This window comes from Thunnus maccoyii, chromosome 18 (assembly GCF_910596095.1).
Source record: "Thunnus maccoyii chromosome 18, fThuMac1.1, whole genome shotgun sequence".
NCBI classification, from domain to species: domain Eukaryota; kingdom Metazoa; phylum Chordata; class Actinopteri; order Scombriformes; family Scombridae; genus Thunnus; species Thunnus maccoyii.
In genome coordinates, this window is record NC_056550.1 from 6,075,473 (window position 1) to 6,099,988 (window position 24,516).

A 24,516-nucleotide genomic window follows, 5' to 3' on the forward strand; every position below is an offset into this window, starting at 1 on the left:
TGCGGCAGATTCAGGGGGTCTCAGTAGTGGAAAGAGTCAGAGGGGGGATGGAGGAGGTGGCTCAACTTCTCCCTAAACAGCATGATTCACCCTCTCCTCTCTCTTTTGTGTGTGTTTGTGTGTGTGTCACTACCAGACGCATGGCTGGCATGGCGGATGTAGCTGGAGAGGAACATTCTGGAAAAGGCCAGAGATGGAAGGATGAAAGAAAGAGGGACAGACCGAGTTACAGTAAAGGGGATATGTGGCTGCGGTGGTGGTGATGGACAATGAAAGAGTGCAGACGCAAGATTACTGGACATACACTGTTACCCAGTAACAATGCAAAGGGCTTCAATCAGTCGGTGGAGGAATTACACACAAACACACACACAGCTGAAAATAATTACTGCAAAGCAATGGTCTGCATGACAGACTTGCACTGACCACAACACTACAGTTATGTTCACAATGTAACACTGCAGCTGTGATATTTCTTGGAAAAGAAAAGTGCCAGGTGACTGAGGAATAAAAACACACATCACATGACCTTTTCTGTTGGAAATATGGAAAATTAGTTTAACTTCAGTTTAGTCCAGCAACTGATTTATACTGATCCCACAGCAACAAACACAGATAGAGATGTGGCATGATGGACAAATCTGATTAAGGGAGAGTAGCAGGTGTCATCGCAAGATGTTTATTCACTAATACACCTGAGATATGATATCTTAACATTGTGTTTTACAGCAGGTGCCTATAGAGAGAGGTAACACTGCAGACAGCCTGATGAGCGCCATGGTCATGGCTACTTTTGAAGACACTGAAGTCCCCTCTTCTGTAATGTTTCTGGGGATTTTAACAACCTGAGAAATAGTGTAAGTTCTGTAATCACACATGGTGGATTTGAAGGCTGATTCTGACATTTTTACACTAAATATTTTCATATTTGGCTGTTTTTTGCCAGAAAATATTAAATAAAAATATAATAATACAATATAATAAAGGGATTTATTATTTCTCCACCAGAATTACATCCTGGCAGTGTGTAGAAGGCTATGATATGATTTACAGAAAGTATAATTAAGATTAAGAAAAGTAAAGTAAAATATTTAGCATTTCACATGCACACTGCACAGGTCAAATCTGGATGCATGACCTCAGTATTTTATAATACCCTGGCTACAGCCTTGATGAGCTCAGTGCTCCAATAACCAGCTAGTAAAATCCAACAGAGAAGAATACAGAAACACCATAATGGACCTCATTAACTGGTTAATCTTCTACCTCATGCGATTAAAATTTAGTCTAAGTTTTATTTTTGTCATTTGTAATTTTTCTAAGATGAATCAAGGTTATCAAAGCACATTAGGTTACCATAAACAGCCTGCTGGAATATAGAAATCTGCATACGAAAGCATAGAGATTTAGAGACTCATTTATGCATGCTCTTTCTCTCTCACACACACACATATACACATACACACACACACACACTAAGCGAGGGTCTTATAAACATTTCACAGAGAGAAGAAGAAGCACACTCATGGAATTTGGACACTTTATTTGGGCATGATGGGAGAAGGGAAGGGCCTAAGTCGGCTGGGAGAGGGATAAAGATGTAATGTCTTGTGAAGGAGGAATCCCTCACACTAAAAATAACAGACTACAGTCTGATATTCACTGCGAGGTGGGCTTTGCTGTTTACGTTGGCTCATTTGTTCATTTGTCACTTTGGCTAATCGGCTACTTCTGGGTGCATTTACTGCGTTGCAAAGTGTCATGTGGATGGTAGCTGATGAGTAAAGAGGCCTCATTTAAGGGAAAGACAATAAATGTGTCACCGTTTTATCAACTAGAGGGAGAAATTCTGTGATAATGTGCTTTGTATTAACAGTGTTCTTACTTTAAATGGCTGTAGGTGTTTTATGAGACTGTGTTTTTCAATGACTAAGTTTGGATGGCAAGAGCAGTTTAACTGTTTCACTCTTGATTTACAATTTCTAATTTCCACTGGGACGGAAACATACACACAGAAAAAGTATTTCACAGTGAAGACATACATCAGCAAAGGTTGATTCAGGTTGAAGTTTTGAGTCATGAAACGTGACATAATGCAGACGAGAGTTTCAAGGATGAAAACTGTTTAGGGAGAACGATGCAAAAACACAGACAGGGAGGGAGAGGAGGAGATAGAGGGGGAGATTAATACAGTTTCAGAAACTCAGAAGGGCATTTCCACAGTAAGCTGTTTCTCCCTCCCTCCAACCCACCCACCGACCCCTCTCCTCACTCCACTTCGTCTGGCTATTTATGGTAGAAGGCCTCAAGATCCTACGTAACACAGAGAGAGAGTTCTGAAGGCTGAGTTCATGGCATTATAATTCCAACCTGTCGTTACAGTAGGACAGGACGCTTCAAACAAACCTGGATTTGGTCAATAAAACCACAAGCGTCCACACAAACATATTCAATCACTAGTAAGTGTGCTCGCCTTCAGCCACGCACGCTCATGTTATTGTAATTATATCGTTATTACTTTTCTTTTTCTTATTCTTCTGGACACTTTCTTTTCTTCAGCCACTTAAACACACAAATGTTTAAATGAAGTTTCCTCTTCAAACTTCATTAGCTTACACTTTAAATATTTGACCTATGAATATATTATTCACTGACACTTCAACTGCTTTCACGTATTACGTGTCAGCATGACACAGCTGATTTTATTCTTAAACTGAGTTAAACTTCTTTCAGATCTTCCACAAAGGAAATTTCAACTACTTTTACCATTCACTTCAACTGCTTTTGTCTCTTGGCTTCACCTGACATTTTAACTCACTTAAATACTACTTCAACTCCCACAACTTCCACTGCTTTCACTGTTTACACTTCGGCTGATATCTTCTTTCAGTTTATACACTTGAACTGGCACTAATTTCTCTCTAGACTTCCACTTCACTTTTGCCCTTCAACTATGTCAACATACTTTCATAGAAACGTCATTCCAAATTTACTTATTCTTCAAACCTCATTATCTTACTCTAACTACAAAGTACTTTCATCATTTTCACTGACACTTGAACTGATTTTATTCTTAAACTTTCAGATACTCAGCTTCTTCCACAACTGTAACACAACTAGGTTTACCAATTATGCATTAACTGACACTGCAACTGCTTTCAATATTTAAACTTCAAGACACAGTTCATACACAATTGACTTCAATTACTTTCACTGCTTACATGTCAGCTGTTACTTCAACTGATATTTTCTTCCAGTTGTAACACATGAATTGGCTCTAATTTCTTTCAGGACTTCCACTTCAAATGAAACTTCTAGGTCAATTGATCAGTGACACTTCTGTTGACATTTCAACTTCTTTCTGTGTTTGAACCTCAGCTGACACTTCAGCTCCTTTCAACAACTGAAGCATCAACTTCACTCTATTAATTCACTTAAAATGACACTTCGACTTCATTCAGTGCTTACTCTTCAGCTGAAACTTCCATTTTTTCAGTACTTCCACTTGTAACTACGAATTGAACGTATTTTGGTATTTATATTTCACCTGCCACTTCAACTGTTCAAGTATTTCAACAGTTAAAAATGTGTCAACTGCAAAATTTCAGCAGCACACACACATTCAGAAAATTCAGCCTTTTCTAGTTAGAACTATCTGAAGATGTGGTCTCTGCTTTGTGCCACAGGTACCTGTGAAGTGGTGATGTAGGACAAAATGGGAACCATCCTTGGTTTGAGTTGTTTTCACACATCTTAATCTTGGCCCTTACTCACAGGCTGGGACAGGCTCATGACATCTTTGGGTGAGGTAGGTGGTGACAGTCAGGTGCTGCCTGTTAACAAGCTGGTTTAAAAGTCATTTCGATCAACGCCAGCCAAGGGTTTAAGCACCTTGTAAAATTGGCTTCGTTTACAGCCTCTCTAAAGCCTGGAATGTTGATTTTTGATATGTTTTTGTTTCCCCAAGTCTGGGAAAGGTCTTCAGCATGAATTCCTCCTGAAATAGGCATATCCCTATAATCTATTTATTTGAACATAACTGGCTCAATATACTGTGGTGGCTGGCTTGTGCTTACAAGAAACAAAACACATATATTGGAACTTGTTAAGTAGGAAAGAGATGACTTGACATTTATAGACATGAATTCATTAAGTTAAAATGTCTCACAAACATAGCTGACAGAGGGTAAACACCCATGAGAGGCTGGTGCTCTCTTGCAGATTAAACAGCACAAACGCTGAGGTATGCTGCACATGCTTCTTTGTGTGCTTGTAACGTGATAGTAATTATGTTAAACCGGGTGACGACAGACAGAATGTTTATGTCATGTGCAGGTGTGTTTTTCTGTGTACACGACAAGCAGGTGATGATATTAATCCTGTGCATGAGTGAAGTTGAGTGGTAATTCTGCACTATGAATGTGTGCTGTAGTAGCAGAGGAAATTTTCATTGAGTCTCTGTTACGTGACCATGTTTGGTAAAGCTCCTCAGGCACGGACTCTGACCAAGCCCCTTGACCAACTGTGTGCACACACACACACACAGAAGAGATGGTTTCAATCACAGACCTACTGTGGCTCAGACCCCTCCAAATATTTCACTCTCCACGCTCCTTCATATCTCTCTTTCATCCCTATTTCAGTCAATCCTCTCGTTTGACGCTTTTATACTCAGTCTGTGCTTCTCTTTTCCTTTTTTGCTGAATATCTCCATCTCTTTCCTCACACACACACACTCACACTTAAAAAAAAACACATGGAGCAGGGGGTACATGCCACTGTGGTGCTAAGTACCAGTAGCTGGTCTTGGCTTGCCTGGGTAGAAGTGTCATACTATCAGCCCACAGCTAACAAATGACTGGAACAGCCTAGATGCATTATACTGTATGCAACAGGTCGTTCCCATGCTGACATCATGGCTCAGAAACCAAGAATGGGAAACTGATGTACTAGTGCGGAAGTAAATAAGAAAGGATAAACATTTAACTGTGAAGTCACAATGAAAGAGTCCAGCAGCTGTTTTCTCTCATCTTCAACTTTATTGAAGAACACTTTCAAGTAAGTCTCAGCTTTCAGCACTACAATTACATGATCATTAGTAGTGGTCATTGTAGACGACAACCATCCGAGTCACAAGGTGATGCTCAGACAGGGACCCAAAAGGCCTGTGTGTAGTGTAGTGTAGTGCTGTTTCACATTAAAATCTCCAGAGAAAAAAAAAAAAAAAAAAAAAAGACAGATCATAACAAGAAATTGCACTGAATTAAAAGACAAAATAAAAAGGGAAGGAAAATAAGCCACACTGGCAAGTCATTCAAAGAAAAAAAAAAAATCAACTGGTAAGTCATTTGATTATCAGTTTGTCATTCTTAACTGTTATACAAATGTTGTCATCTTTGTGACACTGAAATTCATTCCATCCTATTTTATTGTTCACCTAGGATCAGTCCATGGAGAAATCAAAGACTTAAAAACAAACAAAAATGGGGCAAAAATAATACTTGCCTAAATACCACGTGTAACCTTGAGAAGACCTGCAGAGTTTACCATTTCAGTACCGAATTCTGACGCAGCTTTGTCATAATGTACCTCAGAGAGAAGTGACATCCTGTCATCCAAATGAAGTGGTTTCCTTAGCACAGTGTGCATCTGGTAGCAATATTTGATCACAGAACAGGACATTTTTGATATATATATATATTCATTATAGAATATAATGAATGTTGGCCTCCCCAAAGAAACAAAAGGCAATGTGGTTGTTCTAACCTGATACAATACTTAGTACAGAATACAGATCATGGCCTTACAATAGCAGCCTTATCAAATTATTTATTCATTCTGTCAATTCTCAAACAGCCCCAGATTGTGAGATACAGCACAAATATGAGGGCTTGAAATATAGTCTGTAGAAAACCCTGACAAGTACAAAAACTCCCAGTTCAACAGTTTTTCCAGTCTGTAGACAACCAAGTAGACAACGTACTTTAGTTTTAACTTTGTGCATGAGACCTGCACCACAGAGCAGTCTCAGTCTAAACTCAAAGACATCCAACATCACTGGTCAGCCAGTCTCAAGATATCTCCCACACTTTAGTCAGATTCTTCTAGTTCCTTGACTGAACGATATTACAGTTTTATTCTACAACTATTCACAGCTTTGAGTTTAGGAGGCTGGAGAAATGAGATGTTAGCCTACCCATTAATTATCTGTATATCTTAAAGAGCTTATGTCAAAAAAATATATTTTGATTTTCATTCTCATCACCTTGGATACTGTAAGCTCATTTTAATGCCACTAAATAACTCATGACAACATTCATAGAGACATACCCCTGTATTCAAGAAAGCAACAAATCAACACAAAACAGGCTCCCCGAGAGGGATCAGCTTTGGATTATAATACTTGGCCGGATTAATCATTGTGCAGGCAGATTATAAAAATATATACATAGAGTATACATATGGAGTACAGAGGAGTTAATAATGAAAATCGAATCACTGGATATTACATTAAAAAGGTCATGCTAATCCAAATCTGACTGTGTCACATCCACCGTTAGTGTAAAGGCACCAGATACTGTAGCCCCTCCTCTGCGGTGACAGACAGAAATACAGGAGATCACTGAGTTATTGCTCCGCAGGGAGTGTGCTTTTTAGTTCCACAGTGAAAACACAGACATTCTCAGACTATTATAACTACCCATCCTAGTAGAGAGACAAAGACTTGAGCAAGAAGGAAACAGGAGTAAACGTGCAAGCAGAGTACAAACTTATCCTTTGTAGATTTCCATCCCTATCATCTATTTCTAGTTGTGTGGCAAATCTGAAACACCCTCTTGTATTTCTGTCTGTCATGACATCAGCTATGAAGTTATTAGTGTCTGCTGACAAGAGTACAACAACAAGACTGTAATGAATTTGTAGAACCAAGCAATGCCAACTGGCATACAGAGAATGTGGTGACAATTAGTGGGTTAGCATACGCAGAAGGTACCTGCATGTGTATATACAGACATGCAGGTAGAGAAGGGAATCAAAAATACATGCTTTCAGTATGCTCTGAGAGGCAAAAACATTAACTGTTTTGGAAGACAGACCCCCTTTCTGCATTAGATTAATGCAATTAATATTTAGATGTTATTCATCTATGTTGACTATTCACTAAGGCATCACAGAATCTTACCATGCTCTATACTGATGACTTACTCTACAGAAAAACAAAACATGCAGATTGCCACATTGCATTTAACAGCAACAGCATATTGAACCAGTCTGTGCTGTTGTCTACTTTTTGAAAAATATCATATTGCTAGCATTTCTATCGCTGAAATTCTGCAAAAAAAAAAAAAAAGAAGAGCACCATGTCTGTGTTTTAGAAGGGCACCATATACCGTGACATTTGTATGTGTAGTTTGCACGCTAGGCTATGCATTTGCAAAAATGAAGAAGGTAGAGGGAAAAAGTTTACACACACGCACATCCACCTGCCTTCCTCAATTAGGTTCTCAGAGTCACTGAGAACAGAGTAAATGGGAGTGTAAAAGCCTCCCATGGGTGTTTCTCTAGAAAGATACACTAGACACAGTTTTGCAAGAAAAGTGATGCCACTTTGTTTCCCTGCGTTGGCTGGGAGAAGCTTTAGAGACGGTTAGCAGAGAGAGAGAAGGGCAGAGAAAAGCTCTCTCAGGCCCTCTGAACCAGTGATATCACAAACGATACCATTTTAAAGGCTAAAATCACTCTTCACAGTAAAAAGAAAAAAAAACCAAAACAAAACAACAACATCAGATTGATTAATTAACTTGTGACGAAGGGATTGACGAAGTCATTGTAAGGCAGGGGGAGAGGTAGAACAAAACCAAAAGTTCAGGCTGGATAGTGGAGCCCTATCCAGTGAGGCAGCGGGTTGTGATAAATGTAATATGAGTTAGACATGTTATCGTGACTGCTGAGGGCTTGAGGCTGTGTAAAATAAGAAAACAAAGAGAGCTCCAGACTGGCGGCCGTACACGAGGAGAGCGGAGTATAACACAGTGACGCCAGTACGATGAATACTGAAAAGGCTAAATCGTCCTGTGAGAAGCTAGAAGATGTTGGAGAGTCTCTCATCCGTGTGTCTTTCTCTCTCCTGCATGCATATTCTTAGGTTAGAGTGTTTTCTGAATTGTAGTCCAAATCATAAAGAGGTTGGAGGGGCATGGCTGGTGATATAGGCAGGCGCCACTTGTTACAAGGAGGCCACAGCAGGTGATACTATAGAAGAGGCATTATGGTGGTATTCTCTCTGTCTGTCTGTCTGTCCTTTTGTGAGGTCTGATGAGTTTAAGACAAGAGCCCTATAGATTCACAAACGCTGTATGGATCGGATGTGAGACTTTACTCTGTAGGCCATGTCTCCTCAAATGTGGACGGAGTATGAAAGGGGCAGCAGAAGGAGCCTTCAGTCATTCAGGAGCGATAGCGTGCGAGGGATGGTTGTCTACTGAAGGGGCTAAGCTCTGTTAGACTTTGTGATCTTGTTACTCCACAATTATTGCTTTCCTGTCTTTCACAGGCACTTCAGAGGATTGGGCTTTGGCTGAAGTTGAGAGTGAGAGGAAGCTGAGGGGGGAGACGGGTTGGGGATGACAGAAGGATGGTGGTGGTGGCGACGATAGAGGCGAGTGACAGATGGAGTTAAAAGTGTGCTTGTGAGCTCTACCTTGTTATCTGCAACCAAAAGCTATCACCCAGCAGGATACTAATCTGTCAGTGAACAACAGTGAGGCTGCAAAGGCTGGTTCTTGAGCGAGTCAAAGAGCAGTCCCCTTGTCTCGTGTCAGGGTGTGGACCTGAGGACTCATTGCCCGTCCACTAGCCAACTTCAAGGAGATCAAGAGCTGAGGTTGGGGATTGGTGGGTGGGGGGAGGGAGGGACACAGAGGCTTCAGCAAAAAGAGAGAGGCTGTGAGGTTCCTGGATGTCCAGCCTCCCTCCCTGCTTATGTCCTTCGTCCCAGTGTTCTCTGCTCTACATGTCTTTAGTCTGTGTGGTTGTTGACATGCTTCGTCTTGTCTGAGGAAGACGATGCCTCTGCTACTTCCTTAACCTTTCGTCCTCCCCTCCCGGTTATGACCTTGTAGCAGCCACGGGTGATCTTATACATCCAGATAGTGTTCAAGATATCCAGGGCGATACAGGAGGAGATCCAGGCCACCTGGGCGCCCAAGCCCAGCCGCTCAAAGTCTGGAGTGCCAAAGGTGGCGAAAACGCTGGCCCAGTACGATGGCATGACAGCAATGCGCACCAGGAAGAAGACCACCGCCATGGCAACACCGTTTAACACCACCATCCGGTGTGAGCGGGGGTACTTTAATGCCTCAAAGAACCACCTGGAGGGAAAAGGTGATTAAGAAATGTCGTGGAAGATATGTCAGCTATATGGTGAGCAAAGCTTGATATGAATCCTAGGATGTGTTGATAAAAAGGGAAGTGGATTATATTCACTAGTAGGGCTGACTCACCTTTGGTTCACAAACGGTGTGGATAACTCTGAGATGAGACGAAAGTTGGCAAAGTAGGGAAGCACGCCACGTGTCTGCAATGACCAAACACATAGGCTATTACAAATACAGGAGCAAAATGTCATTTATTAATATGGGACTTCTTCAGTTACTATTTCAGTTTATACACTGTGGATCTTGAAGAATGGTGGACTCACCAGAACATATCCATATGCATACAGCGCCGCCAAGTGGTGACAGACAAAAAAGCTGTCACCCATAGTGCTCCAGTTACAGGCGAGCAGCACAAGGTCTAAAGGACAGGGTGAGAGGTTGGTCAGACAACCAGCAAACTGATATGTCTGTTTGGCTAGGAGGAGGATTATGTACATAACAACTGCACCAGTGATGAATCAGAGAACAAGAGAGGTTATCAAAGTGCAGATCGTCACACCTCTTTAATAGCAAAATATGCTGCTACCAGACATTCACTCTACAGTGAGCAGCACTGCATTTATGTTCATTTCTACAGTATAATCAAGTTACTTAATAGTTTAAGGTCGTTTCCTTGAGGTGTTTACACCAAATACAATGACTCACTACCCTGATGGACTGTGAGCTAGGAAACATGATCAACAGAGTTAGAAAAACACAAATAGCTCACCATAAAGTAGGTAACCACAGGTTATGGCTACATTTAATTTGACGAGACCGGGGTCACCCCTGTGGAACAGCAAAGAACACAGTGTAAAGGTACTTTCAACACAGCTGTAACAATTCAACCTGCAAGGCAAACAAACCAGGAGTAGGAAGCTACTTACTGTTCTAAGAAAATCTAAACACTAGTTACAACAGTTTCTCTGATCAATAATCTACTTATGTAAAGAGAACACAAGCAGTGCTAACACACTAATCAGGAATCACAGTAAGGTCATTCAAGGTTGATTGTCTAATGATTGTTTAATGTTGATGAGCTACAACAGTTGCTGTGATAACCTTGTAACATAGTTAGGTCTTGATTAAAAAGAACAGCTGCAATCAACAGTGTTTGTGGTGAGTCCACACCGTGACAACTAGCTTAGCATATTAGAACATCTACGTCACTGACAGTCTTTGTTTCCCTCCTTTGACAAAATTTCTGAATAAACTGTGGTCATTTCAGTCCATGAACCCATGAGCTGCTCTGGTGACTGTTAGGTGTCCTTACAAATAACACTGTTCAAAATAACAATGAAGATGTCTCGCTTCAACAGACATCCGATCCCGGTATCAGTCACAAGTATCGTATAGCAAACGACTGGCTGACTGCTTGTAACAAAACCTTGTAAGAACACATACTGTATACACCCTCAATGCACACATGGCGCACCTTACCCCACTGAGCTCACAGCTGTCAAACTGCACGTTTCACCTGAGACTGTTCAGCACACCATCTGCTTTTGCACTTTAACAGTGTACATACAGTTTAAATAAATGAAATTATGACTACTGTGTTTGTAGGCATGTGTGACATAAATGCATCTTTTGCTATATCACTAATAACTTGAGGCTTCGCTTTTCCATGAACAAGCAATTTTGTACGGAACTCAAAAATCAAAAAGTTTCTCCTCAGCTTGGTCACACTGTTAATGATACCTTCTGTTTCCTCTTCCCCTTATATATCTAATCTAATGTCTGTTTCACAAGTGAGCGCTCAGCTCACATCCTGTTAAGTGATTATTGTATCACTTTACCACTGCACTTAGAAAGAAATGCAGCAAGCAAATATAAGCGAGGAAAACACACAACCTCACTGACAGCGTGACAGTCAGAGAGTCTGCTGGCTGCCGTCAGAGTCCACAGGCTTCCTGATAATCACATCAGTGTGATCCTGCTGCAGTTAATTAGACGTACAGTAAACCCACACTCCTCTCTGGGTGTATGCTTAACTGACTGGAATTTGGCCTAGAAAGAGATGTAGACTCTTTTAAACAGGAAGTGCAACAAGATCATTGAACTCCACAGGCCTCATGCAAAAACCACTCGGAGGAAGACATTTGTTCTAAGAGATAATCATGAGTGATTTAAGAAATGTTACTAATTCTCTTGTATTTAAAATTTTCTCTTAGATATGAATGAAATTCTTGAGTGGTCCGTCAGTCTGCCTTATACTTACTGTATCATAGCATAATGACAACAGCCAAATGAATAGGGAGTTTCAATATGTTCCAAAAACTAACTAAAGGACAAAGAAACTAAAACTTAAAAAGTGAATGTAAAAATACATGTAAAATTTATACTGTGTTGACTGCATCAGTGTGACGTGCATCATGGATTGGCAATTTAATGACGATATTCAGGAGTTACTAGTAAAATGTTCACACTGCAGCTGCATTTTAGTGTCTTTGCACGTCTCTCTTCAGTGGAACGTGTTCTGTTGCACATGAGTGTAACGTCACCTGTGATGAATGTACTGAATTGTATTCTCTCATCCAACTCTGTGACTGTCACGTCGCCTTGACTGCCTCCCGTCCAAGACATTTTTTTTTAGGCATGAAACTTTATGTCAAACTATTTCTACTTTATTTCTGTGTCTGCGCAGCTCTGTGATGACACGGTGTTGACAGCTGTACTAATATTTTTTTCTTTCTTCGGGTCCGCTAATACTGCTACTGACGCTGCTGAATTTGTCTAGTTTTTGGCTGCTGATTTTTGACAGCTGGATCTTTTAGTTCTTGGGTTATATTTTGTGAATGAAACAGTTTGGGGACGTACATTATGCAAAACAATCAAAGCAGGTTGCATTCTTCAAGTTGAAATGAGCAATTTACTACAAGTATGTGATATGTGGTTTGCCATAAAAATAGGAAAATGTTTTTGCATGAGGCCCGATGTCATGAATGTTACATTTATATTTTACATTTCATCCATGTTGACCTTAACTCAACATGACCCTGAGTTTTGCTCCCTCATTCAGGCCCTGTACATGTTAAGTTCAAGACCAGATAAGCCAATCAAGAAATGCAAACGGGGGGGGGTTGGTCAGACACGCTGCCTGTTAACTGAATGGATTATGATAACAGCCAAGGCCTGAGCTGCCAGCCAGAGTGACACACTGAAAGAGCCTGAGCAGCTGAAAACAATGCAGGTTTCTAACAGTCTGGCTCTGGCCACTCCAGCACTATTGAGAGCAGCGTGGAGAACAATGCTGCTGTGTGACAGGTCTTAATGATGCTGCAATATAATCAGACTGACTGGAGAATTAATGCTTGCACCACTCCGCTGTTGCAACGAGATGAGCTTTAAGGCATTAGGATACTGCCGGGGATTGGGCTAGGTGCTGAGAAATTTAACAAGAGAAGGGAGTGAAGAAATAAATAGCAAACTGCAAAGCTCAAGTTGGAACAGGAATACTACGCTAAAACAGACACTATTTTCACAAAGAAATCACCTTTTCTTCATGGGAGCTGAAGGAAATCATTTGACAGAAAACAACACTGCATTAAATTCAGTAGCAAAAAATGTACATGAAGAGAAAAAGGCTTGGGGAGGACTAAGATACTAAGCACCTGAACACACCGCAGATATGGTAGCACTGGTAGCAAGAGGAGGGAGGGAGACCCCCATCTTTCGTCCCCTCCTCCCTCTTGACACCCCCCCCCCCCCCCCCCCCCCCCCACTTTCTCTTTTCTCCCCCTTTTCACTCCTTCAGCGATGCTGGCCGCGGCCGACAGAGAGACAATAAGAGTGAGGGAGGTGTGCTGCATTGATTCGACAGCCAGAGATGTGGGGTGCTGCTACAACGGACAGCTAGAGGGAGGAGGCTCTCATAGAGGGTTGGAAAGAGGGGGGGGTGAAGACTAGGCTGCTGTTGTTTGCTATGAAAAGGAGCCTTGTTGGTGGGATTCTAGTCTGTCTGCTAGATAGCCAGAGAGGAAGCGAAACAGAGGGAAGGAAAGAGAAAGAGAGAAAGAAGAGGAGGAAGGAGTGTTGCGAGATAATAATAAGGGAGAAGTGAGAGAAAGAAAGACATCTTTGAAAAGATTGACAGAGATATTAGAGAGTGAAGACAAGAAGAGAAATTACCATTTCTCTTCTTCAGGAGTCATTGATGCAAATAAGACAGTCAGCAGTAGAGTAGTAGAGAGTGGAAGACAGAGACAGAGAGAAGACAATAATCAAAGGCTAAATCCACTGAATCTACAACTCTCTGGAGACGCCGCTGACACATTAGATCCACCCTCTCCCCTTCACTCTTTAGCTCTGATGAAGGGAACACGGTCGTCATCGCTCCGAAGGTATTAGCTACCAACCTTGACAATCCTTCAATAACCCCCCTACCTCCTCCTCCTCCAAAAAAAAAAAAAAAAAAAACCTCCACCTCCCATTTTCATCCCTTCATCTGTTTCCTCCCTTCCCTTGTGAGCTAGTCATGGCTGCCGGATTGAAAAGGCAGATGTGAGAAGAAAGGTTTCTCCTAAAAGTGCCTGAAGCGTTCACGTTACTTTTTCTTTTAACCTGCCAAAATGACAAAACAAAAAGTGTCGTATACAGCAGCATTTCTTTGTTTTTTGAGGTTTTTTTTTTTTTTGCTTTGGATTGTCCATTTACATAATTAAATAACTGTCAGTATTACCTCTTTTTTCTTTGCATGTCACACATTCTGCTGCCTTATTTCTCATATAACATTTAACAGATTTGCTTTCATTTCTTTTCCTCTTACCAGACGGGGTTGGCGTTGACCGCATCATCGAACCACAGGATGTACAAACAGAACAAACCTACGATCAGGGCGTGCACAGTCGACACCAACCTGGGGATGGACACACACACAAGATCAACGTAGTAAATATGATGACAGGCTAATGGTAACAAATGGGTAATCATTAAATATGGATGTGCATATGTCTCTGCTACATGTCTGTTCATGAGTATGCAATTATATCTATGTTGTCCGTACGTGTCTGTGTCCATGAAAGTGTAACTTCTTTTTTTATCAAGGCTGCTACAGCATCATTCCTGACCTTTGGAGTGGCTATCTGGACCACTGAAGAGATACTCCAGAGCTCCAGTGGCCCTTATCTCTCCTCTACCAGAATCACAGTTCCTCCACTGTCACCATGCAGCCACCGGGGCACAGCGGCCCCTGTTCACAGACTGCAGCCGCTGGCCTGAGCCCTGGCCAAGACTGGCTCTACAGATCAGCTACTGTATGAGTGGATGACTCCATTATTACTCCTGGCACTAAAAAAAAAAATCAGTGTGAAGTGTCTGAGAATGAAAAAGCCATGGAAGAACTTGGCTGAAGGAAGTTGGTGAAACTGAGTGTCAGTATGGCCGTCTGTATAGGCTACGTTACAAATCTCACACTCACGTCTTTCTTGTCCAAAAAATGTGTAGATAATTTCTGCTTGCCAATAACTTGCAACACTTTATGGCAGAAAACAGAAAATAAACGCAGGATATTTAAAAGGGAACATTCTATACAGTGTTGAGAGTCTATGGGAAACAGAAATTGCAGCTTTCTTGTATTGAGAAGTTCTTAATGATATTGGGAAAGAGAAAGGATGCACAGTTAAAAAGAAGAGGGCAGAAAAGAAGTGAGATGAACATAAAAAGAAGGCAATATTAACAACAGTCTTGTAGTTGATGCAGCTGTGTTCAACATTAGGCATGTGACTCTGCTCTTTCTTTTGAAATGCTTTCTCCCTCCTTGCACTTAAGTCATGGTTACATAAACAACACACTGACACACTGAGAGCTGGCTGTTATGCAACAGTAGACCACTCTGAGGTGGGCCATCAGTACCTGGCCTTTGACTGCTTTTGGACTACTCCTTGATCAATGCAGTCCATACTTTAAAATATGGACAGATGTAAACTGGTTCTATGAATGAAGGATTATCTGTGAGTGTTAGCTGATAGCAAAAGACAGATTAAAAAGACAACAAACTGAGAGTCTGTGACAGATGTTATGTAACTACAATTTATCGCCCTCTGAACTTCACCCCTGAAGTTTCCGCTTCAAACTTCAAACCGCTCTGTGCTCCACCAGCCGTTCAAATCACAGCTGTAGTTGTGTGGAATGATGATGACTTGGCCTGAGGCACATCAGGGTCCATCTCAACAGAGCCACATCATCAAACACACTGGTGTTTGCTCAACAGAGGTCAGTTCTGTCAGGATGTCACGACCACACAGTTTTATACAACAGTCCTATTCTAGAGAGGTGTGTCTCAGTAAGCCAACAGGATGATTTTATGACACCAATGTACGTGTCATAGAAACAATAAACACAAAAAACAGTTAAGTCAAACAACCAAATGTTTGAGTTCACTCAAGTCTGTCCCGTCCAATGTGTGAGAGGAAAACTTTCATTCATGCATCTCTGTATTTATTTTAAGATATAGTAAAAAAAAAAAAAAAAAGTCTTCCACACCTGGATCACAAAAAACTACACCCAATGAGATCCCACTGACATCATAATAACTTAGTTTATTTACTTATAATGAATTAGTTTTGAATGCTAAACTGTACTTAAAACCTGCAGCTACGACATCATGATACTACGATATTAGGAAGGTTTCCTGCAGTGGTTTATAGTGCAGGCAGTCCACTTTGTCTAAAACATAGACCACGTCTGCTAACATCATAAAAATACTGTTTTTGATATAAAACATTAAACCTTTAGGGGAGAAGAGCAGAGGCATAATTTCACCAGCAAATGCTATACTATTGATTAACACTGTCATCTACTTACTAACTTAGTATCCAGACTATTATGCTAATCAATTACTCGTTTTAGTCATTTTTCAAGCTTAAATGTGAAGATTTGCAATTGTTGGATGATAGTTAACTGAATATTTTTGGGTTTTGGACTGCTGGTCGTACAGAACAAGACATCTGAAGACGTCAGCTGGGGCTGTGGGAAATTGTGATGGATCTATTGATGCAACCTCATCTGATGCAACTACTGATTATATTATTATCAATCTCCACATAATTTTTTCGATAAATCATTTGTTCTCAAGAATGTATTAAAATGCCCATCGCAATTTCCTAAAGCTAAAGGTGATATTTTCAAACATCTAACAATAAAACTATTGGATGTAATACCACATAACAACAAACTGCAGATGTTGAGAAACTAGAACCAGCAAATGATTCCTGTTAGACAGTTATAAGTCTGCTGTCAAACTGCTTTAGCCTTTAACAAAAAACAGTCCAGCTCTGGTTCCCACATGGTACCGAGATGAAACTGACAGAGCATTTACAGGTTAGATGCATATGAGAAAAGACCGGCCTACAGAGGGGGAGCAGTGGACACACCTGGAGTTCCACTCGGTGAGCTTGGTGGGAGGCAGCCGTCCATAACCCGGTGTGGTAGCTGAGGAGAGCAGAGGACTGGCCACAGAGAAAAGAAGCTGGAAACCCACGAAGCTGCCAGCTACCACGGTCAACTCTCTCATCTCCATCACTCACCTAAACACATCAGGGGAGGAGAAGGGAAGGGAGGGGGTGGGGGCAGGATACGGAGAGGGTGACACACATGGACAGGTTCAATCAATGACTGTCAGTCATCCTGGGCAGCGCCAGAAGAGAGACTGAGGTGGCAGCGGTGGTGAGAGGATGAAGCGGCGCCCTACGTGGTTCATCCAGTCCACAAAGAAAAGAAGAAAGGGAAAGAGACAGAGGAAAAAAATATATAAGCCGAAGACATGGGCTGTCTAATGCAAGTGACATGAGAGCTTTAGACAAGCAGGGCAGTTCATAGAGGGGGAAGAGAAGATGAAAGGCACAAGAGAGGCACTACAGTTGAGGGCAGAAACAGAAAAAAAGTTATTGGGTGTTGTGAATACAGTACGGAGCATGGTATTTAGATTTGGAATAAAAGGTCCCCATTATTATGCATATTTTGCAAGGGGATTACAGTGGGTTGTTTAGGACACACCAAAAATCCCTGAGAAGAAAACAAAGGCTGAGCGAGGAAAGAAAAGAGGATTGTCAAGATGAAGAAACGGGTTCAGCTCATGAGACAGAGGCTGTGCAAGACTGCAAAGTTTTAGGCTACATTCTACTTGAACAATGCACTTCATTTTGTGTTTATTTATGTCGAAATCATCTGTGTATTAGGCTTTCGGTATTTCATTTTATCTTCCGTATTCAAGTGTTCTCAGTAATGGCAGATTTGGCCTGAGATAAAGGAGTCCAAGTGGTGGATCAACATGAATTTAAACAAATGAGAGCAAACACAGACCCTGTATGCAGATGTACGAACTACTGACTGTAAACACACAATCATACACACAAACTGAAGAGATCTGTTTGTCCTCGTTCAGATCAACAAACTAGAGGCCTGTCTTTTCATGTCACAGGCAATCAGGAAAAGATGGACTGAAATAACACAGTGTTTGCAAGGAAACAAAACAAAAAAACAATTTGGTTTAAATTGTCTTTTTCCAGCCTGTTTAAAATGAAAGAAGTGGAGAAAAGTCATTTATAGAGATAGGCGTAACTTCTCAAACTGTAATCTTGTCTGTTTTTCGGACTCTGTTCTGAGCAACCGGATGTCTCAGGGTCAGACTGGAGCATCAACGACTTGCTGACTCTTGCCAGGACTCATAGACAAAATAAGGAGCAATTGTCCTGATAATTTGAGTCCTGAACTTGCACTGATGACTAGAAATCCTGGCATAGCGAGCACCTTGTGTTCCGTCTCATCTTCACTGTACATTTTGCTGCACATCTAGTTCGGTTTCCATCATCACAAAGCCATAAAAAGATATTAGAAGTGAAATTACAGCACAAAATTGTCCACATATCAATATCCAAATATACCCTCTTAACATAAGTCACAGGAAACATTTGATACTGTGATTCATCCTCAACATGACCTCTCATTAGTTCTTTAGTAACATCAGCTATTTCAACATACCGCAGGCTGTGCTTGTCTGGACTCTGGCCTGAGAAATAACCAGGAATTCTGACTGCACTACTGAAATTATGCAAGCCCTTTAAAACCACTTATGCTAGGAGAACTGACGATTAGGATTGCACAAGGTAGAGATTATTACAGATTGGCAGACACAAAGGTGGGAATATGATGTAATGTAGCCATATATTGTGTGATGACATTCTCTTTGCAAAGCAACCTAAGTAGTTTGGCCTCTGGGCAGCACATGACACTGTAGGCACGTAGCCTACATCAAGATCTATTTTTACTCTAAAATGTCCAATGTCATGTGTGCATACTGTTCCATAAAATACAAGGAAACAAAGCACAACAACAAGCTGCTAAGGAAAACAAAGCCCCTCAAGACAAAGTGCCACAGACAAGCAAAACCCATCCATTATAATGCTGCCATGAAGAGTACACCTTTGCTCAGAGCCACCACAGACAATCATCATGCTCCAAGCTTCAGAACAATCTTCCAATTTGAGCTCTGCAATCACTCGAAACATCTGCAGAATAAACTTCAAAATGGATCAAAATAGATAGGACGCCCTCCAACTCTGAAATGCACGTTACCCACACAAATCAAACGCCGTTGTAAGGCGAACAACTGCTTCTCCACTGAGCTTTCCAGTGACTCATTCTCTAGAAACTGGCATGTTCAACAGGAAAGCTGAGGCAGGCATTATTCTTGGAGGAACCACACCACCCTGAGAGCCTCGTATTGTCCCCCAGCAGCAGCTATGCTGGGCCACGTTGATCATATGCAGCATGTGCCTGAATAATTCATTGTCATTCTTCACCTGGCAGGCTGGTTCACACTGCCCCATGGGAAGAAGCAGCATACAGAGCCTCCCCTCAATGCGGTTGACAGACCGGACAGGAGAGGTGCTCTACCGTCCACGTTTGACCTTGTTCCTGCTGGACTATACTGCTGCTGTCAGCAAACCATGACCCCGTGACATATCGACCTAACATAAATAATAGCGCTTCAATTTCCCCTGTTCCTTTGGAAATCTAAACCGGCCCCTGTCTACCGCATTGCTACAACAGACCAATGGGTTTGACTCGCTCTGGAGCAGCTCTTCAGGCACAATCCTTGGCCAGCCTGGTCTCACCAATCTCTGCAGGCAGGTTGGGTCATGACATGAATACTGATTAATAATTGGTGATTATAGCCGTTTTTAAGCTGACAGGGATATCCCCATTTAGCATACAAACTCTTAAAATAAATAAACACTCCCCTCTGTGATTTGGAGTATTGTACACTCTGCACAATAGCAACTAGCATCTGCAACTCAAAGTAAAGGGTATCTGTAACAGTAAATGGCTAATTCTCCCTGTAAGGTCCTATATCCTTTGCAGTGGGTGCAAATGCATAATAAAGCAATGCAGGCAGTTGTTGGGAATGGCGAGCCACGCAGACACCGGGAATATCGGCCACATTATCACTCATAAACACACATTATTACAATACAAGTCAGGCAGGTGTTGAACGAGTTGTAAAAAGCAGCCAAGTAACAACCCGGTGTATATCAGGAGCAAAGTTGTTGGCTCAAACTGGACTGCTACGTTTGCTGCTGCTGCTGCTGCTGCCACGGAGGAGGCGCAGAGCTGTTGCAGTCCCAAGACTTGTACGGTAACAAACATCTAAATTGTGTAAGATAAACACAGCACGCGTCGGTCCGCGTTATATTTGACGTGTTGGAAGCAGTAGGGAGAGCTCTGTTACCTGCTATCCGTCGCATAGGTCTGTATAGGCGGATAAGCTCCCGTTTAGCCGCCGTCTTCTCCACTTTCTTACAACTTGACGTTAGCTAGCAAGTCGGCTAAACTGTTACAGCCCGCTGGCTCTCCCTGAGCGACCCCAGGAAAGACAGAGAAACAGCCTCCTGTGCTACGCAGACAGAGCCGAGTCCCAACAACCATCACAGCCCGCAGAAAATGAATGACTCTCCGCACAGCCGCGTTTCCTCGCTGCCATGTGTTTCTAGTGATGTGTCCGATTAGTAAAAGTTTTAACTCGTTTTATTTTGGCGTTGACAGTAAGGACTAAGCGGTGACGTCGACACGTACCCCTCCCGCGTGCACACGCCCCCGCGCCACAGGCTACGCCCACGAGGAACAAAGGCCACATTGCATTATTGATAACCTTATAATGATAAGGTGATGATAACACGCAGCAGCTCAGATTGTGGTTTTACATGCTGTACCCCATTTATAGCAATTCATCTGATTATTCATTAAACCATGAGGCTGTTATTCTTCTACTATTTTAGCCATCCAGTGGTTTCTTTTCATTTCCAGACAATATGAAAATCTATTAGCAGGCTCTTGAAACTTGCTTGATTGATGCAGTTTATCAGTGAACACCAAGTCTGCATTCATTTTTGTCAGTGTAACAAGAGTCAACACTAACCCTTAAAAATCAATCTGTACTGTAACTGCGTCACCACACAATTGTAATATAATTGGCATGATTATGCAGACTTGATGGGTTCTGTGACTGATTGTGCAACACAAGGAAGTTTCAGTCTGTTTGTTAAGTCTGAGTCATTTCTCATGAAATAACGCAGTGACTGGAAGGTAAAACAATGTCTATAATTCTGAAACTGTACAGCATACCTTCAAAAATATTCAGCAAAAATGTAAAATACTTTTATACTTGTAGAGTCTGGCCACAGTTTCTAATGTTTGTTTCCAATGTAATACCATTACAGTTGAAACCAAGCATTTTAAAAAAAATAATAAAACCAGTGATCTTTGAAAAACCAAGGTCATTAAACAAAAGTTCCCGTAGTTCAGGAGGTATTTTCAGAAACCTCAAAGACTCTTCTAACCATCTGAAAAAATATTAAATCTGTAGCATGATTAAAAAGATTTTTAACCTGTTACCCAAGTTGCAACTATATTTCCTATCCAGGTGGCCCAGAAATTAAACATATACATGATAATACAACTTTTAAATTTTGTTTCACATCGTGAGTCAGTGGCACAACTTGAGAAATAAGTCAACCATATTTTTTATGGTGCATCCTTCAAAGATCACTAGGTATTTATTAATGGGTAAAACTGGTTCTGTGACTTGAATTTAATGGTAATACATGAGAGGCACAAGCTGGGGCTAGTATGGTCCTTTAATACATAGTGAAATGTTCCCGTCCTGCAGTATGATATATGTCTGGTTGGTCTGTCTAGTCTGTTGGTGATCAGCCACCAACAGACTTTGGTAAGTAGGAGGAAATGGACAAATCTGGTGAATTCCTGAAAACAGTTGAATTCAACATCCAATCTCCATACAGTGAGGGCAAAGGAATCAAATACATAAATTTAAGCTGCATTGTCAGAATACTGGCAGAGTTGACATGGGAATCATTATGGCATGAAAATGAATTGCTTTTTTTTTTTTTTTTTTTGAGTGGGTTGTTCTTTGTCACGGCAGTTAGTCAAGGCTGTCTGTCTGGTTCCACCGCACAACACAGAGAGATTTTCTTCTCACACTCACGTACTGGCCTGTATAGAACTCTCGAGGCTTTTCACATACTGCATGTTTAGTGGGTATAGCCTTGGGCTAACATTGTGTGGTGCCAAAGGCTCAATAGGCCCTCTGAGCGAAGTTAAAATAGACACAATGACATACATTTGAGGTATCGGTTTTATTGAATTGCACTGAAATGAAGAGAGTGAGAAGTATTTGTACCTTCTGTTAAATTAATGGGTGAGCGAGCATGCAGACAGAGACATTTTGAAAAATGGAGTGCATATTTCCTGAGAAAATATTAGAGACAGAAATGTGGAGCCAGAGATACTAACTCAATGTAAAACCAGATGAAACCTCAGAAATGGGCACAGTGTAAGAGACATCTTAGGCATTATGGGTCGATTACAACCAGAAAGCACCAATAAAATTAGTTTGTGATACAATACAATTTTAAAGGGAATTTGATTTCAAAGTGAAAATTTAAATTAGTTTTATATTTCCTTACCAGTCTGGCAGAGAGGAAACAAAGGGCATAGTGACTGACTGACTGAGCGAGTCAGTGTGTGTGAAAGCACACAAAGATGGGTAAATGATATTTGTGTCGATTGAAAGAGTGTGTTGAGAGAGGATGAATCTAATCCTTTCTCTAACAATGAAGAGCCCCACAGATTTACTAAACATCAGCTGCTAATTAGAGCAGATCAGATGCCAATCATGGGAGCAGTACAGTGAAATAAAGAGGAGCAGAGAAGATAATGCATTGAAATAATGTCAGATAATATGACCGAAGCAAGAATGGTTGAAAGAAAGGTTGTAAAGTGTCTGGAATCTGATCTGTACTTTGAAGGAATGGTTCACCCAAAATACTACAGAACCCAGGTTTTGAGATTGCTTATCTGTCTTTGAGACTTCTACCTCCACACCAGCACAATAAAAGTGGATGATACTCAAAAATGGCATTCAAGAAATTACACAGCAACACCTTCTTCAAGTGTCAGTGTCCGTTACTCCATAAAAATCCACAGATCTCGCAATGAACAGTTTTGATTGGAACTACTTTCTACCGAAGATCAGATCAAACTCAGATCCTACTTAAATTTGCAATATCTGATTTTTTGATTCCTTGGTGGCTGCAGAAATAAGCTGTAAATATAACATTTTTTCACCTTATACGGTTCGTATGGTCAATTATTTAGCAAACAGTTGTCTATTTATGCATCCAGCAGATATGGAGCAACATTAACATTCATTGGGAGTCTAGTTTTGAGCCACCTGGAGAATGTAAGTCCAATATTCACTTCCTTTTAGCTCTGTTTTTACCCTCTTTAGCTGCTAAATATTCCACTATAGTCACCAGCTAGTCTCTAACTTTGTCTGGTATTTGGTGCTGGGAAGGTACAGTGGGTTTTTTTTTTTTTTTTTTTTTTTTCTGAAAACAGCTTTCTGCTGCTGCTGAAAAAAGAAAGAGTTGGAAGTCACTGAAATTCCAGCTGAAGGAAACTGCAGTCAGATGATAATCTTCTATCAAATATTCACTAGGAGTGCCCCCTTTTACAAATAGTGATTTGATCCATTGTCAATAAAAAAATATTGATTATAGCTGCTTTGATAAAAAATAGCGATACCAAATTGAAAAAATACTCCATCAGAAGTATTAGTTAGAACTCTTCATTCAGAATTCTACCTAAGTAAAAGTACAAAAAAGTATTATCAGCGAAATGTACTTAAAGTATCAAAGTAAAAATACTTAAGTACTTACTTTGCAGAAAAAAGGTGCCTGTGATTGATACGTGATATATCATATTATTGGATTATTATTACTGATGCATCAATGTGTATGTAGCAACTACTTTATATACTGTTGGGTAGTTTAATCTTTAACAGTCTCATTGTATTTTACAAAATCATGATATGTTTTCATGTTAAACCTTAATCTGAAAAGTAACTATAGCTGTCAGATAAATGTGGAGTAAAAAGTAACAATATTTCCCTCTGAAATGTAGTGCAGTAGAGAAGTATAAAGTGGCATAAAATGGAAATACTCAAGTAAAATAGAACTACCTCAAAATTATACTTAAGTAGAGTACGTGAGTAAATGTATTTTGGTTCTTTTCACCACTGACAAGGACATAGTCCATAGAAAATTGACAGTGTGTTCTGTTGATTTTGTGAGCGGCACAACAAATGAAATTCCATTCGCCTTCACTGTGGAGGCAGAGATTTCCTCCCACCTGCACAACTTGCTATTTTGGTGGGCAGTTTTTGTTGAAGCAATCCCTGCATAATCACCAGTAAAATCCAACATATCCATGATCCGATGGCCAGGGGATCCAATGACCACAAGGGGGCACTAGCACTATTACTGCCCGTCATTCATCCTCCATTGGAATGAATAACTTCTGGTCTCCTTTAATCCAACCATGTATGAAGTTGTACACATGTTGTCAGACACGAGTATCTCAAAACCTGGACAAATAAAACCAAGACTATCTTCATGGCTGGATACTACTAGAGGTAAATGAGTACATACGTTTTGTTGTTTAATTTGGGTGAACTAACCCTTTAAAGTTCACGTTGAGCTCATCATATTACATTAATGTTACGTAATTACATTCATTTTTT

The 24,516-nt window shown here is 40.9% G+C and overlaps 1 protein-coding gene and 1 long non-coding RNA gene across 3 annotated transcripts; one reads left to right on the top strand and one right to left on the bottom strand.

The window, feature by feature from the left end:
* Positions 1-5,017: 5,017 nt before the first annotated feature.
* Positions 5,018-20,469, bottom strand: tlcd4b (TLC domain containing 4b). 2 transcript variants are annotated; one of them, XM_042393028.1, is made up of 7 exons: positions 20,146-20,469; positions 16,790-16,942; positions 14,185-14,274; positions 10,147-10,205; positions 9,701-9,795; positions 9,504-9,577; positions 5,018-9,371 (listed from the first exon to the last, which is right to left on the bottom strand). In XM_042393028.1, exons 2-7 carry the CDS (start codon positions 16,933-16,935, stop codon positions 9,020-9,022), a joined length of 816 nt encoding a protein of 271 aa, XP_042248962.1. In that variant the 5' UTR covers positions 16,936-16,942; positions 20,146-20,469; the 3' UTR covers positions 5,018-9,019. The 2 variants fall into 2 exon arrangements, with proteins under 2 accessions (XP_042248962.1, XP_042248961.1); XM_042393027.1 differs by lacking the exons at positions 16,790-16,942; positions 20,146-20,469 and having other exon boundaries at positions 14,185-14,468.
* Positions 9,299-14,746, top strand: LOC121884296. Its single transcript, XR_006092321.1, has 3 exons — positions 9,299-9,384; positions 14,188-14,329; positions 14,463-14,746. It is a non-coding gene; the product is annotated as an uncharacterized LOC121884296 (long non-coding RNA).
* Positions 20,470-24,516: the final 4,047 nt, after the last annotated feature.